Source organism: Eleutherodactylus coqui, chromosome 9 (genome assembly GCF_035609145.1).
Source record: "Eleutherodactylus coqui strain aEleCoq1 chromosome 9, aEleCoq1.hap1, whole genome shotgun sequence".
NCBI lineage: Eukaryota > Metazoa > Chordata > Amphibia > Anura > Eleutherodactylidae > Eleutherodactylus > Eleutherodactylus coqui.
The window spans coordinates 115,964,327-115,980,062 of NC_089845.1; the positions used below are offsets into that span (position 1 = coordinate 115,964,327).

General features: G+C 43.3%; 1 protein-coding gene across 3 annotated transcripts in view; it reads left to right on the top strand.

Annotated features, from left to right (window-relative positions):
* The window catches only part of CPQ (carboxypeptidase Q), a 459,208-nt gene that overhangs the window by 412,685 nt on the left and 30,787 nt on the right, over positions 1 to 15,736 (top strand). For all 3 annotated transcript variants that reach the window (XM_066578371.1, XM_066578368.1, XM_066578369.1), the window contains exon 7: positions 3,735 to 3,936. In XM_066578371.1, coding sequence (XP_066434468.1) covers positions 3,735 to 3,936 — 202 coding nt within the window. The remainder of the gene's footprint in view (positions 1 to 3,734; positions 3,937 to 15,736) is intronic.

Sequence of the window (15,736 nt, forward strand, 5' to 3'; positions counted from 1 at the left end):
AGGTTGTTCCTCAGCCTCTCCCTTAGGTGACTCCCCTTTCATGAGCAAGCATGCTGTGAGGGGGGCACATTACACACTGAGGGATTTCAGAGAAACGACCCCTCAGGGGTTTTCTACAGTGACAGCAACAAGGCAGCACATTGTCTGTGAGGGAAGCACATTAAACACTGAGGAATTTTTTGACAGATGACAGCTCAAGGGTTTTCTGTAGTGACGGGACAAAGACAGCACATTGTGTGTCATTTGTAGGTTCACGTGAGTCTTCAACACAGGGAAGTGCAGTCTATGGAAATCTTAAATGTTATAGTTTATTGCATTCACTCCAAATCATAAGCCGTAAATGAGGATGATACGCCTGTGATACATCTGGAGCAAGAAAACTATCAGGGCCCTCTCACACGAGCATTGCATATTTGCTGCATGCCAACAATCCCCATACACTATCTTGGCATGTAACAGGCTCGAAGATGGTGCATGTTACGTCCTTTTCTTACGCGCTGTGTGAGGCTCACAGTTGAAAGTAATATGAAGTTTATTTAGGAGATTTTCCCACACGGACGGCTTCCACAGCTTCCATTGAAGTCAATGGATTTTTCTCCATGCAGGAGAGAGTTGTAGGACAGTGTTATGAGATGTGGGGAGATGCTGATCATCTCACCAGCCCTCATGCCCTAGCATCCTGCACCTTGTAGCTCTCCATCCATCTATCCACCCCTCCTCACTTGCCCATAGTACAATTAGGCTCTGTTTTTAGTGGACCTAATTTCCTACCACCTTTTCATTTGATCTAGAGATGGCATTGTACACAACTATATAGTATTTATCTGTTGCACCACCAATATATCCCATCTGATCAGTGCTAGGAATGCCCCCACACCAGAAACGTGAATGTAAAATATAATGCAAGTATGAGGCTTTCTTAATGCATCAAAAAGAAAACTCCATGCAAACCCCCACCCCCTTCCCACCAGACAAAAAAAAAAAACAGATAAGTGCACAATTTTTTTTCCTGCAGGGACTTTGTAAGATATGTGTTGATTTTTCATTCACAAAGGTTTCCATAGCTTTTAACTATGTCAACTAAACCAGTGACTCGCAATTAAAGGAGATGTCCCGAGGCAGCAAGTGGGTCTATACACTTCTGTATGGCCATAATAATGCACTTTGTAATGTACATTGTGCATTAATTATGAGCCATACAGAAGTTATAAAAAGTTTTATACTTACCTGCTCCGTTGCTAGCGTCCTCGTCTCCATGGTGCCGACTAATTTTCGCCCTCCGATGGCCAAATTAGCCGCGCTTGCGCAGTCCGGGTCTTCTGCTTTCTTCTATGGAGCCGCTCGTGCCAGAGAGCGGCTCCGTGTAGCTCCGCCCCGTCACGTGCCGATTCCAGCCAATCAGGAGGCTGGAATCGGCAGTGGACCGCACAGAAGAGCTGCGGTCCACGAAGGTAGAAGATCCCGGCGGCCATCTTCAGCGGTAAGTATTGAAGTCACCGGACCGCCGGGATTCAGGTAAGCGCTGTGCGGGTGGTTTTTTTAACCCCTGCATCGGGGTTGTCTCGGGACATCTCCTTTAAAGAGATTTTTTGGTATTTTGTGATAATTGTAATTAAAGGGGTTGTCCCGCGCCGAAATGTTTTTTTTTTTTTTCAACAGCCCCCCCGTTCGGCGCGAGACAACCTCGATGCAGGGGTTAAACAAGAACACCGGACAGCGCTTACCTGAATCCCCGTGCTCCGGTGACTTCTTACTTACCTGCTGAAGATGGCTGCCGGGATCTTCTCCCTCGGTGGACCGCAGGGCTTCTGTGCGGTCCATTGCCGATTCCAGCCTCCTGATTGGCTGGAATCGGCACGTGACGGGGCGGAGCTACACGGAGCCCCATTGAGAAAAGAAGAAGACCCGGACTACGCAAGCGCGTCTAATTTGTCGATTAGACGCTGAAAATTAGACGGCTCCATGGAAACGAGGACGCCAGCAACGGAACAGGTAAGTGAAAAATTTCTGATAACTTCTGTATGGCTCATAATTAATGCACAATGTACATTACAAAGTGCATTAACATGGCCATACAGAAGTGTATAGACCCACTTGCTTTCGCGGGACAACCCCTTTAAGGAGTATTTCATATTCTGCTAATAAAGGCTGCTCTTTGGATAAGAAGCCGTGGAACAATTAACTCTGAAGCCTGTGATTGGCTGAGCAGTCACGTGCACAAAGTACAGCCATCGCTTCCCTTGCTGGATGGAGACTCGCTCAATCAGATGAATATGTCATTTTTCATTATTTTACACTATTTTAATCCCATAAAAAATTTGTTTTGAACTTCCGGAAAACTTATTTAAAGGGCATGTCCAATGAAAAATATAATTTTGAGAGCTACTTAGGCATGCTGGTAAACATGAAAGAGGCTTACCTCACTGGGTCCCTGCCACCCCTATACCAATGGTGCTGATCCCTTGCTGCTCTCGACTTCCTGCTCTAGCAATATTATTCCGACACTGGGACATCCGACCGCTGCAGCCAGCCATTATCAGGAGCTACATGACCGCTGTGTGATCAGTGAATGATGGCGGCAGCTGCATGCATTTTATCTAAATAGTGGTTTTCAAGAGTGGACAGCCGCCATGTGCCTCCACGGATGCTCTCCTGCCCACTCTGACATAGAGACACAATTGCGCACTGGGGGATAGAATTGCCAAGACGACTACAACATGCAGCCAGTATCATGCATGGTTCCTATTAAATAGAATAGCAGCCCTGACGGACTGCTGGCAGTTACAATACACAGGGATTCACAGGCTGAACCATGATCAATTTCTTTAGCAGTTTTTGAAGTATCGTTATTCAAATCGATTAACCCCTTCAGTACTTGTGTGCGTATATCTAGCTTAGAAAGGCAGGTAAGCCTTTGTTTTTCTTCGTGTTTGACATGAAGTTGCTTATATGGTCATATTATATTATGTTACGGCATGCCGCAGCGGCCGCTCTTTTAGCTCACCTGCTGCTGCGGTTGGTCACTGTTTACGTTCCTGCGGCAGAAGCCATATCCCCCCAGTGCATAGTCACTTCTACCTGTAGGGCCCATGCGTGTACCTTTCGTCCTGCCTAAAGGGCCAGTGTGCACTTTGCTAAATTGTCCCCAACCTATCCCCAGTCAGCCCTAGCTATATTAGGCATCCTCCCTTAGCCTGAACAAGGGAGCAATTTGTTTCCCCCGTTGATAACCCCTGATCAGTGTTTGGTGGCTCTCCTGGTTTTCCTGACCCATGCTTATTTCTGACTAATCTGACTTCTCTATCCCTGACCATGGCGACATTTATCGGACTCCTCTCTCTGCCAGCCCTGACCTGAACTGTTTATCGTATTGCACCTGTTTTGCCAGCCGTTGCCTCCTGCCTGTCTTCCATACTGAATTATATGCTGCTCTCACCTTGGTAAGCCCCTGGTTACGTCCCTGTTCACTCCCTTAGGTACCGCGCCTTGATGTAGCATCAGCTGCCACATAACTGAGACTACTTCTTGACATAATGGCTTGGGGAACTTGCAGCAAAGACCAGATCCCAATTGGTGGGGTGAAAACTGGGGTACCCCAAGTGCTGCCTTCAGGTTTAGCCAAAAGCCAAATCAGTGTGGGGCAAAGTAGATCCACATCCATTCAATGACAAATTACTGTATTTTATAATATATTACTGTACTTTATATGATGTTGTACATTTCTTTGTTAACAGAAAGACATTGCCAACATGGACCTCGTCATGGAGGCAGACTCCGGTACCTTTATGCCACTGGGTATGCAGTTTTCCGGCAAGCCACAAGCCAGGGCCATAATGGAAGAGGTCATGCAACTTCTGGAGCCCATCAACATAACCCAACTTTATGACTATGCTGATGGAACGGACATAAGTTTTTGGATGGAAGCCGGCGTCCCAGGTGAGCAGAAGTCTCCATCATCTTGCTTCTGATAGCACAATAGTATTTGATAGCAGTTACTACATGCCCGCTACCTAGTTACACATAAGGCCACGGGTTAAGATCTGACTTCACTTCTGAGATGGAAATTATCATCGTGTTTCTCCTGTAAATCTGCCAGGAAAATTAAAGGTAGGACGCACAAAGTCTCAGAAATGAGCGAGTCAATTAAGTTGCAATTCCTGAGCATTAGTGAAAACAAGTGACACATCTCCGCAACCATGCAAGAAATATATATTTGCGTTTTTAGCCTCAAATCTATAATTTTATGTTCATAATCAGCCATTTGCATTAGTTTAATGTAGCAGAAAATAACTGCTTTGTATACCACTGTCTAAGAAGTCTTCTTGCCCACAGAGACTATTTTCTGCCAAGTTTTATGAGGTATAATTAAAGATTATTTCAAAGAATGATAGGGTCAGTGCATTTCGCTATGTAGTAAAGTAGAATAGCGCATGACTGGCAGATGGGAACACAAAGTGCAGTCTTGCAATAAATGTGTTGTCACATTTGCACCTCATCTCATCGCGAAGAGTCGGCGTTATAGAGCTGCTTGATTGACGGCACAAAACACACTGCATCGTCCTAATAGAACAATAAGGCAGCGGTAGAACACTTCACATTCTAATAGACTAAAGCGTGAATTGAAAACGCGTCTCATGTCCAGGGAAGAACACCTCCAGGAGGTAACACTTCCTTACCTAAGACACGTCTACCATATGTCTTATTTCCTTTCTTACATGTCTTTTAATTTTCTTTAAGTTTCATATTGCATGACAGCCCATAGAATCCCTGCAGCGCCATCCAACATGGCCATAGGCACTCTATGAGCCACCGGATGGTGCTTGTTACAATAGCATATGACAAAATGATTCTCCCCTGGAAGCAGTGCTTTAAGGGGACAATACCTGTGTAATATGGCATCAGATATAACATAGCACATATCAATTTGGACACCTTCAGACAATTTTTTGCCAGTTTTGTTCATGTTCACCTCTTATGTTAATCTTACGCCGCCCGTCACTTACTTTATTGCACCTGCACACAAGTTTTTTTACCCAAAAGCAGCAAGACAGTGATCTTGTAGCGAGGTAAGCAAATACATTTTATATTAAGAAGTCATATTATCCCTAAAAAAAACAATGGACGGTTTGCAACACACCTCATAAAAGTCTATGGAATTTTCAGAAAGAACTCGGCACTGTTTCCTCAACTTTTTTCTAACTCCCAAGATCTTCAATGAAGCATAGCCACCTCTCCAAGGTAGTCCATGCGGAGTACTGCCTTCATGTATCGGGGGAACTGAGTCTTTGGACTCCCCTTTTCGAAGTAGGTGATGGGCCTGTGGATATGTGCACATTATTGAAATAACCCTTTACTTTCTACTATTCACGAGTCTAGCCTTTTTCATGTTTAAAGGGGTTTTCCAGACAAATACTACTGATGACCCATCTTTAGGATAGGTCATCAATATTTAATCACTGGGAACCTGCTGTTTGGGATCCCCAGCGATCAGCTGATTGTCTGGCCCGCTGTCATTGCAGCAGAGCTGGATGCCAGGAGTGGGTTCGGAGTAGGAAGCGTCATAGGGTCACTACCATTGAAATCAATGGGAGTTGATGGCTCCTATTACACTTTCGCGTCTGACCTAGGTGTTGAAGAAGGAAGTGCCGGATGTGTGATAGGAGGCTGCAGCTCCGATTTCTTCCACCTCCGGTGATGATGTCCTGTTTCGCTGCACTGACAGCAGGCCAGACTATCAGGTGATCACCGGAGATCCCAAAAGACAGGGAACCCAAGGATAGGTCATCAGTAATTATATGGACAGCACCATTGCCTTACTTCAAAGGGTTCTTGGGTTTAAATCCAACCAAGGGCCACATCTGCATGGAGTTTATATGGGTTCCCTCTGGGTACAAGGTTGTCTCCCACTCTCCTAAAACATAGTAACAAGTTAATTGGCTTCCAAAGAATTGGACCCTGTATATGTCTGAGACAAATGCAATTAGTTTGCAAACCCCAATCTAGACAGGTACTGATTGGAATAGTGATATCTTACTAACAAGCTGTGTAAATTGGCTGATATGGGCGATAACCAGTATTTGTTGATATTCTTTGTTTTCTTGTTAAAAACAAAAAATGATCCTCAGAATTGTGTTTGGCAGAATATTGTTCTGCATAAAATTCTATTTAATGGAAATCAGATGGGACAAAGTATTCTAATTGTTTCAAAAAGTCTTTGGATCAAGGGAACAGCATCTTTGCATCTGTGATTAACATTAAAACTATAGCTCCCTTTGTTGTTTTAGTGTTTACTAAGGAGGCTTAGCCATATGTAAGCGCTGTCCCAGCAGTAATTAAAATAATCCCATCTGAAATAATGAAATATGACAGGGTTGTCACTGCAATTTTTTGGTCCGTTTTTGAAAGGCTTATGAGAAAACCATAAAACATCTGCAGCAGATACACAATTTTTTTTAAAGTGCATTTCTGAGAATCACTATCTTCCGAAGGGCAGTACATACGGCATCTCGCACAGCCAACAAGATCCCTACCATGTACTGATAAAGAAGCAACAACTATAGGTGAGTTTGGCTGGTTTAACTTGCTAAGGCTCTGTTCACATCTGTGCTAAGTTCAGAGTCTCCAGTGTAGATCTGGGAAGGATAACAGGAACCAAACAGACCCCATTATAGTCAATGTGATCTGTTTGGTGCCGTTCAGTTCAACCATAAAACTGTATTGTTCTGCTAGGGGATTCAGTTTTCCTGCTCTCATAATGGAGCAGAAAAAATGGAATCCCTAATACAAATGTGAACATAGCCATAGCTGACTCATGCTTCAAGGCTCTTTTGAAGGTTGTAAATTGATTTACAGGGTAGAAAATATAGAGATAGTTTGGCGGAGATCAGGAGGATAGAGACCAGAGAATGCTACTGTTACAGATGGCTGTATGACCATGTCGGGGAATGGTGGAGGAGAGCAGAGCAGAGAAAGCTACTATTGCTGCGGGCTGTAATTAATTCCAGGTGAATTTTCTGCTCTTCTCAGCAGTTAGAGAGAACAGAAGCAGCATCTACTTAGAGAGAAGATGAAATAGATGGAGAGATAGCTGTGTAGTATTGAGGGGCCATGCTTATGCTACATAGCCTCTGAAAGAGGAGATGGGAGGGGGAGCTCCTGCATGAGAATGTCCAGCTGATCAGTGCTGGGAACATTCCACAACCTGAAACTTGAATGTATGAGATACTGCAAACCAGGTATGAGGCTTTCTAAATGCATAAGAAGGAAAACTCAATGCAGAACATTGATAAATGCATCCTTTTTTTTCTGCAGGGACTTAGTAAGATGCATGTGTGTATTGATTTTTCATGCACAAAGGTTTCCATAGTCTTTAGGAGTCTATTGGGACTGTAATCACATTTTCCATTACTGAAAAAGGATAAATAATGAAGAAATGACTGAACGGTTTTCAAAAACTTAAAAGGGTAGTCCCACCAAAACAACTTATCACCTACCCACAGACCCAGAGAGATGATGGAGTGGTAGTGTGAACTTGGTGAGGCGATCAAGACCTGAGAAGGTCGAAACGCGTCCTCAGGACGTCTGTATTCTCCTTGTTATGATGGGCACATACTGAATAAAGAGAGAAGAAAGTTTTTATCTCTATGCATCCAAGCTCCTATCATTTAAATGCACTTGTGAACTTGTAACAGCTGCTTCATCTACACAGGAACACTCCTGTTCTTCTGACTGATGGGGGCCCCAGCAGTCAGATCACCACCAATCAGACAAGTTGTTTTGGTGGGACAACCCTTTTAAGGGGTCAGATAGTAGAGCACCTCAAGAGCATATAGGTTTGACAATCTGGAAATACTTTTGATAGGATTTCCTGGTTGAATTTTGAAAATTCCTGTGTTCTGCTAATGACTTTGGAGCTCTTTCCTAATTTTAGACATGAATGCTATAAAGCAAGTAATTAATACATTTTTTTCTATGATGGGAACATTTTTATTCATAAAATATTTCCTGACAACTTTATAACTTGGGAAGATCAGGGGCACTGTACAATACATCAAGCCGAGTGGTCTCACAAAATTTAAAATTTCACCACCATGTCTTGATGGGATTTTCCATCTCTAAGGCTGATTTCACAGGGCAAGAAATTGCGTGATTTTCACGCAATGTGAAAATACAGAATTATGAAGCTACTGAATTTCAATGTATTCTTTTACATTTGTGATGTTTTCACTCATGCGATGTTGCGAGAGAGAAAAAATGGCAGCATGTTCTATCTTTTTATGATATCGTCCGCAGCGGCTGGGGAAATCCCTTCAGCGGCGGCTCGCGAAATCCCTTCAGCTGCAGCTGGGGAAATCCCTTCAGCGGCAGCTGGGGAAATCCCTTGAGCCGCAGCTGGAGGAATCTCTTGAGCCGCGGCTGGGGAAATCTCTTGAGCCGCGGCTGGGGAAATCTCTTGAGCCGCGGCTGGGGAAATCTCCTGAGCCGCGGCTGGAGGAATCTCTTGAGCCGCGGCTGGAGGAATCTCTTGAGCCGCGGCTGGAGGAATCTCTTGAGCCGCGGCTGGAGGAATCTCTTGAGCCGCGGCTGGAGGAATCTCTTGAGCCGCGGCTGGAGGAATCTCTTGAGCCGCGGCTGGAGGAATCTCTTGAGCCGCGGCTGGAGGAATCTCTTGAGCCGCGGCTGGAGGAATCTCTGGAGCCGCGGCTGGAGGAATCTCTGGAGCCGCGGCTGGAGGAATCTCTGGAGCCGCGGCTGGAGGAATCTCTGGAGCCGCCGCTGGAGGAATCTCTGGAGCCGCCGCTGGAGGAATCTCTGGAGCCGCCGCTGGAGGAATCTCTGGAGCCGCCGCTGGAGGAATCTCTGGAGCCGCCGCTGGAGGGAGCTCTGGAGCCGCCGCTGGAGGAATCTCTGGAGCCGCCGCTGGAGGAATCTCTGGAGCCGCCGCTGGAGGGAGCTCTCGAGCCGCGGCTGGAGGAAGCTCTCGGGCCGCGGCTGGAGGGAGCTCTCGAGCCGCGGCTGGAGGGAGCTCTCGAGCCGCGGCTGGAGGGAGCTCTCGAGCCGCGGCTGGAGGGAGCTCTTGAGCCGCGGCTGGAGGGAGCTCTCGAGCCGCGGCTGGAGGGAGCTCTCGAGCCGCGGCTGGAGGAATCTCTTGAGCCGCGGCTGGGAAATCCCTTCATCCCTGTGGGGAGGAAGTGATACCCCACGGGGATGAAGGGATTTACCGTAGTGATGTGAGGCTGTTTTCACATTAAAACGCTTCGAATCCATGGGGATTTTACATGGTGGAAAGTGCGATATTGGGCTGTGAATTCAGCAGTGGATCAGCAGCTGATTTCAGCCTTTCAGCTACAGCTAGTATTAAACAGGAGGAAGTAAAAATACTTAACAAAGTGCAATTCCTTGCCGCCACCAAGAGCGCCACTCACTGCCTGCACCTGGAACTGCTACTGCAGGGAGTGGTGTTTTGTTAAGTATATCTCCTTTCTACTAGCTGTAGCTGAAATTAGTTGCAGATCTGCAGCTGAATCCGAGTCAAAATCCACAGCAATGGTGCAATTTTTGATGCGGAAATGCTGCAGATTTTTCTGCAGCATCTCTGCTTCATGTGAACGCACCCTAAAGCAGCAACTTGCCTTTGTTGTGTTCGCTGTTGTTGAAAATAATCTTTTTTAAATTTAATGATAAATTGATCAGCTCAGGACCAGCTTCAGATCAGCAGCCAGAAGAGTCTTTGGCTAGCGATACCGATTCTCTGCAGCTATATGAATGGTTGACCATATAGTATATATTATTATTATTCCTGTGCTGCGGAATAAGTTGGCGCTATACAAATAGAGATTATTATTATTATTATATGGATAGGCTCGGTGAGCTCTAGCTCATACTGCCTCTGTCTCATGACCAGGTTGATGTCCGTATGTCCCAACTAATATGGAAGAGGCTGTCTTCAATGAAAGAATGGCACCAGAAGAGTAAATGATGGTGAAAGCTGTCATTTTGCTTTACTAATAAGCTTTATATATAGCGCTAACGTATTACGCAGCACATTAGTACTAATAACAAGATAGGACATTTGCTGTAGAACGCACAGTCATGGGTGACTTCATGTGTAGGGGTCGTATCCAAGTTCTGTTTTATCATTCAGATATCATTCATCTCGTTCTTGTGTGTATTTGAGTTTCTATTTAATAACGGTTTGGATTATTTTCCCAGAGAATAAATAAAATCTCCTCTAAGCTTTAGGTTTTATATTAATCTCTCCTGGGCCGATGTATAAAAATAGCAGGGGATTCCTGCCAAAAGGTCAGATGGGTTCATATGCAAAATTACATGCCCCTCCAAATTTTTTCCCAGAAACACATGTATCAGAGTTTTTTAGGATTGAATGTATATACAGATCTTCTACGTCAGGCCTTAAATGTATTCTGCCCTTATTTCATATTTTACCATTGTGTCCTTGGTATGTCACATTGAAAATGCTAATCAGCAATCAGATTGAGTCTTTCGCTGTGATATCACAGCTTTTGCATAAAGACTACAGAGATATCACTGCACAAGCATAATAAACACAGGGATAATATACACAGTGACGTCACAACACAAAGATAATATACGCAGTGATGTCACAACACATAGAAAATATACACAGTGATGTTACAACAAATAGATAATATACACAGTGATGTCACAACAAATAGATAATATACACAGTGATGTCACAACACAGAAAATATGCACAGTGATGTCACAACAAAGAGATAATATACACAGAGATGTCACAACAAAAAGATAATATGCACAGTGATGTCACAACAGAGAGATAATATACACAGTGATGTCACAGCACAGAGATAATATACACAGTGATGTCACATTAAAGGGGTTCTGCATGCAAACTTCTCCACCCAATTGAACGTCTGGTTTGGAGAGACACCACTGCATGGGCTGTTTGTCAAAGCAACTGTCTGACACCCAGCTAGTACCATTAACTAGAAAAGGATACCTGCTGGTTGTTGGGCAGTTACCTCGGTAAATGTTCCACCCTGCATGCTGTGGAATATCTCCATGGCTAATGTCCGATTCACAGTAGAGTATGTCCACAAAACTCTGTGATAAAGTTAAGGTATAATGCACATAATGCAATATACTATAGTGGTAATATACAGGGTGTCTCAAAAGTGTGGAAACACCCATTCAGAATCCAATTTTGCATACAAGCTAAGGGGAAAGGCGGAATCCTAATGCTTTATTAGTATTGACGTTCGGTCATCCCGATTTTGGTTTATCAGCAACAGAACCTGTTTCTTGGAGTTTAGAAAAAAGTTTGTCCACTGCCCTGTGAGTAATGGGAGATCTAGTTGGGTGGCATTGACATGCCAAGATGACAGGTGTGCTTCGTTCAACTGACATAAAGACGATCTCAACACATTCTGCTTAAGATAACGCCACCATTCACATTGCCTGTAATGAAGAAAAATCACTGTGGTAATATGGGAATAAACAACGTTATGTTAGAATGAAGCAACACCTTGTAGCGGCACAAAATCGCGATATTGCTGTGAGAAAACGCAGTGATATCACACAGACCAAAAATGCGATATCGCTGCGATTTTCTCGCGGCGATATCGCATTGAGCATGTGAAAGCTTTGCACAATGAGATTTAAGACCCAGCTAAGAAAATAATACTATTCATTTGAATATACAAAAATGATGCCCTATGCAAATGAGGTGAAATCTGTCATATTTGTAGGATTGAAAGGCTTAATTACATTGTTGTAGAAGTTTCTAGAACTCCTTATTCCCTTAACCCTCTCAATACATGGGAGCCATGGCATATTCGTTAGCACTTCTTATAAGCAGCAGTATCATACTACGTTTAAATGTTTAATATGGTAATATGTCAAAAGAAAGAATAGCAAAACTTAATTAAAGTTTTTATTTTTTTTTTCGTTAGTTTATTTTTCTCTAATTAAAGCTATTTCTAGAGAATGATCTTGCATTTAATTCTGACAGTTTTATAATTAGAAAAATATGAGTGGCCTGGTAATGATGGAGTTGTAGTTAAAACCGTATTTTTTTTTCAGTCCAATAATATTATGTTTCTCGTGGTAACAGAAGAGAATACATTAAATTGAGCATTACTAAGATAATTATGTTAGCTCTCACATGATACAAAGGAAGTGCACTGAGTTTGATCGTTAAGCTGTTACTTACTTAAAAGGTTTTCCGGTTTTATACAATTAAAGCTTAACACATACTTGTAGTTTCAGATGACTCTTCGGAATACGCTGTCTTGTTGTGTGTGTACATGAGGATGAACACTACTGCTGACCATTATATAACCTGTATCTTAGAGAAAGAGGTGAACAGCGCCTTGTACTATGGTGACATCAGCTCAGTTTCTGTTATAATATGAACAAGAAAAAAAGGGGAACTCACCTGGTGCTAGGCGGGGATTCCTCGTAAGAGGGCTACCCGCCAGCACCTCTTGTCCCAGTTTGCTGTGTATGAATAATAGCCACACTTTTCGTCCCATCCTGATCCAAATAGTTCGGAGAGCCGTCCAGGACAGTACGCCCACTGGTCCTCAGAGGGAATGCATACATAAAGATAGAAATACAGAAAAGAAGAAAAAATTCTACACGCTCGGTGGATCGGGATAAAGATCTGGCCTCTTTCATTTAAAGGGGTTGTCCCGCGGCAGCAAGTGGGTCTATACACTTCTGTATGGCCATATTAATGCACTTTGTAATGTACATTGTGCATTAATTATGAGCCATACAGAAGTTATCAAAAGTTTTATACTTACCTGCTCCGTTGCTGGCGTCCTCGTCTCCATGGTGCCGACTAATTTTCGGCCTCCGATGGCCAAATTAGCCGCGCTTGCGCAGTCCGGGTCTTCTGCTCTCTTCAATGCAGCCGCTCGTGCAGAATGCCGACTCCGTGTAGCTCCACCCCGTCACGTGCCGATTCCAGCCAATCAGGAGGCTGGAATCGGCAATGGACCGCACAGAAGAGCTGCGGTCCACGGAGGAAGAGGATCCCGGCGGCCATCTTCACCGGTAAGTATAGAAGTCACCGGAGCGCGGGGATTAAGGTAAGCGCTGAGCGGTGTTTTTTTTTACGTCCCTGCATCGGGGTTGTCTCGCGCCGAACGGGGGGGGGGGGGTTGAAAAAAAAAAACCCGTTTCGGCGCGGGACAACCCCTTTAATAGTTAAACATTCCAGATTTTATTCTCAAGTACGGCGTGCAACGCGTTTCAGCGCAATGATGCGTCTTTCTCAAGCATCGTGCTTGAGAAAGGCACATCATTGCGCTGAAACCCGTTGCACACCGTATTTGAAAATAAAATATGGGATGTATAACTTGCATTCTGGAATTTTTATTGGATTTTCCCTCTGCAGGCTCCATCTCTAATTTTCAGTTTTCCATAGGCTGATGGGTTGAAACTGATATGATGGGCTGCTTTTATGTCCCCCATAAACAACAGAAAAAAAGAGGAGATCCTGCTCTCCTATCCCTCATATGCAGAGTAGAAGACATTATACAATAGTACATAAAAAGTGTAGATTTGATTCGAGTAGCTAAAACATTTATTATTACCGACAGCAGCATCTCTGTGTGAGTCTCTCTGCTTCTTTTTCACTTGGATCCTCCTCATCTCTCCATAGACTTTTATGGGCAATATGTATTCTGATTGCTCAATAATCTGCTAGTCCATCTGAGTGAACTGTTTGGGGGGAGGGGGGAGGAAAGGAGCTTTATAAGTGGAGAAGGACACTTTTTTCCCCTCTAATAAAATATATTCCAAATTGTATTGAAAGTGCAGTGCCTATTAATTAAATGTATAAATGAACGGTTCTACAACTTTCTAATTAACTCTTTGTTTCAGTTGTTTACTTTTTCTGAGATACTGGTTTGCTGTCAGACTTAGACCCCATTTACACTGAAAGATGATCGCTCAAAAATCACACAAACGACATTTGAGTGACAGTTTTGAGCGATCATCTTTGTATAGTCTATAGTAGCTAATTAGCTACTAAAGAGCTATGCAGGCAGAGTGGGACACCGCCACTATCGCTCGGCGAACAATAGAGCTGTTTTGCATAAGCAAACAGCTGCATTGTTCTCTATGCTTACAGCTCCGCTGTGAACTACCAGCAGGACACGAGCTGAAAGAATCTTATCAGTGCTGCCGACTGTTATAACAGCCTGCACCGCTGATAAGAGTTCATCATTCAATTCTAGAAAACTAGAATTGAGCGAGGAACGAATCGTGCACGAAAACAGCACAATGTCCGTGCATTTAGACGCAATGGTTATCGCTCAAAAGATGGCGAATTTTGAACGAGAATCGTTGTGTCTAAAAGAGCCTTTAGCCTGCTCTCCGCTGAGAACAAGACACAATTGTATCTAGTCTAGACAATGCTCTAAGAGTTATACTGCCTAGACTCCAGACTGATACATTGCAGCAAACTACTGGAAAGATTTGTACAGTGACTGATGATGTAATCAGTACCCAAAGACAATTACATTGTAGCAGTCGTTAACATGACTGCTGTATTGTGATATCTCGATTTGCAGCATTGTTGTTAACTCATTATAACGCCTCAATTTAACAAGTTAACATTTGCTACATCTGTACTTCTATGTATTTTATGAGGTCATGTCTGCACAGCCGCACTAAATCAAGTCTGTATTTTACAGATTTAGCCACAATTCTGAACTAAACCAAATAAACTATGTTTAGCATATACAGCATCCAGCAGTTATTGTGAGAAAACCTGCTAATGGACAATTACTGCTTTATTCAGGCCTCTCCTACTGTGATAATACAACGTGCAGAATTTTATATATTTAGAAAATATATTTATAAATTCATCAGCTTCGCTTTTAAAAGCGTTATTTCCTTGCTGTATTGTAATTTAGAGTTGTTATATCGCTATTCTATTATTATAATACAGTAATTATCAACAATAGAAAGGACCTCATTTCCTACAACTCATACATACCCCTGTTTAGCTGCCATACAATGGCCTTGTTATCTAAAGATAGCAATATCTTACGTCTTATGCTGTTATGTGATTATTTAAACTCACTGCTGTAATGAGAAGAAAGGATATTAAGGGAAAAAAGTGAACATCCACCCTCGGAACGCTATTTTTTTTTTTTCAATCTAAATAGAAGTGGGAGGTCCATTTATCTGATATCCAAATCCCCTACCTAAAGTTAAAGTGTAACTAAACATTGAAACTTTGTTTCTTATTATTAGTAATTTCTTCATTCTCCCCTCCTGCTTCACACACTGATCACTCATTCTGCATTATGTACTAATGAGATCTGTACACAGAAGCACATGCACAAAAAGGTAAATGACAGCTGCTGCCCACAGATGTCTGTGAAGAGGAAAGAAGGTAGGCAGACATAGCTACAGCATACCATACAATTGAGCTGCTTAGATGTGAATCTAGGACTGGAATGAGATAAACACTTACTATTGAATGACAGCTGAGTACTGCCTGTGATTGGTCACAGCGCTCAGCCAATCACAGGCAGCACTCAGCCATTCATTGAATGCAATGTTATTGGCTGATTGCGTGTGATTGCACGCCTGTAAAACACGGACATGTGAACACATCATGGGAAACCAATGGTTCTAAATAGACCCGCGGTTTTGTGCGCACCTATGTATGCACATAAACACGTGCGTCTGAATGAACCCTTAGAGTTAAGTG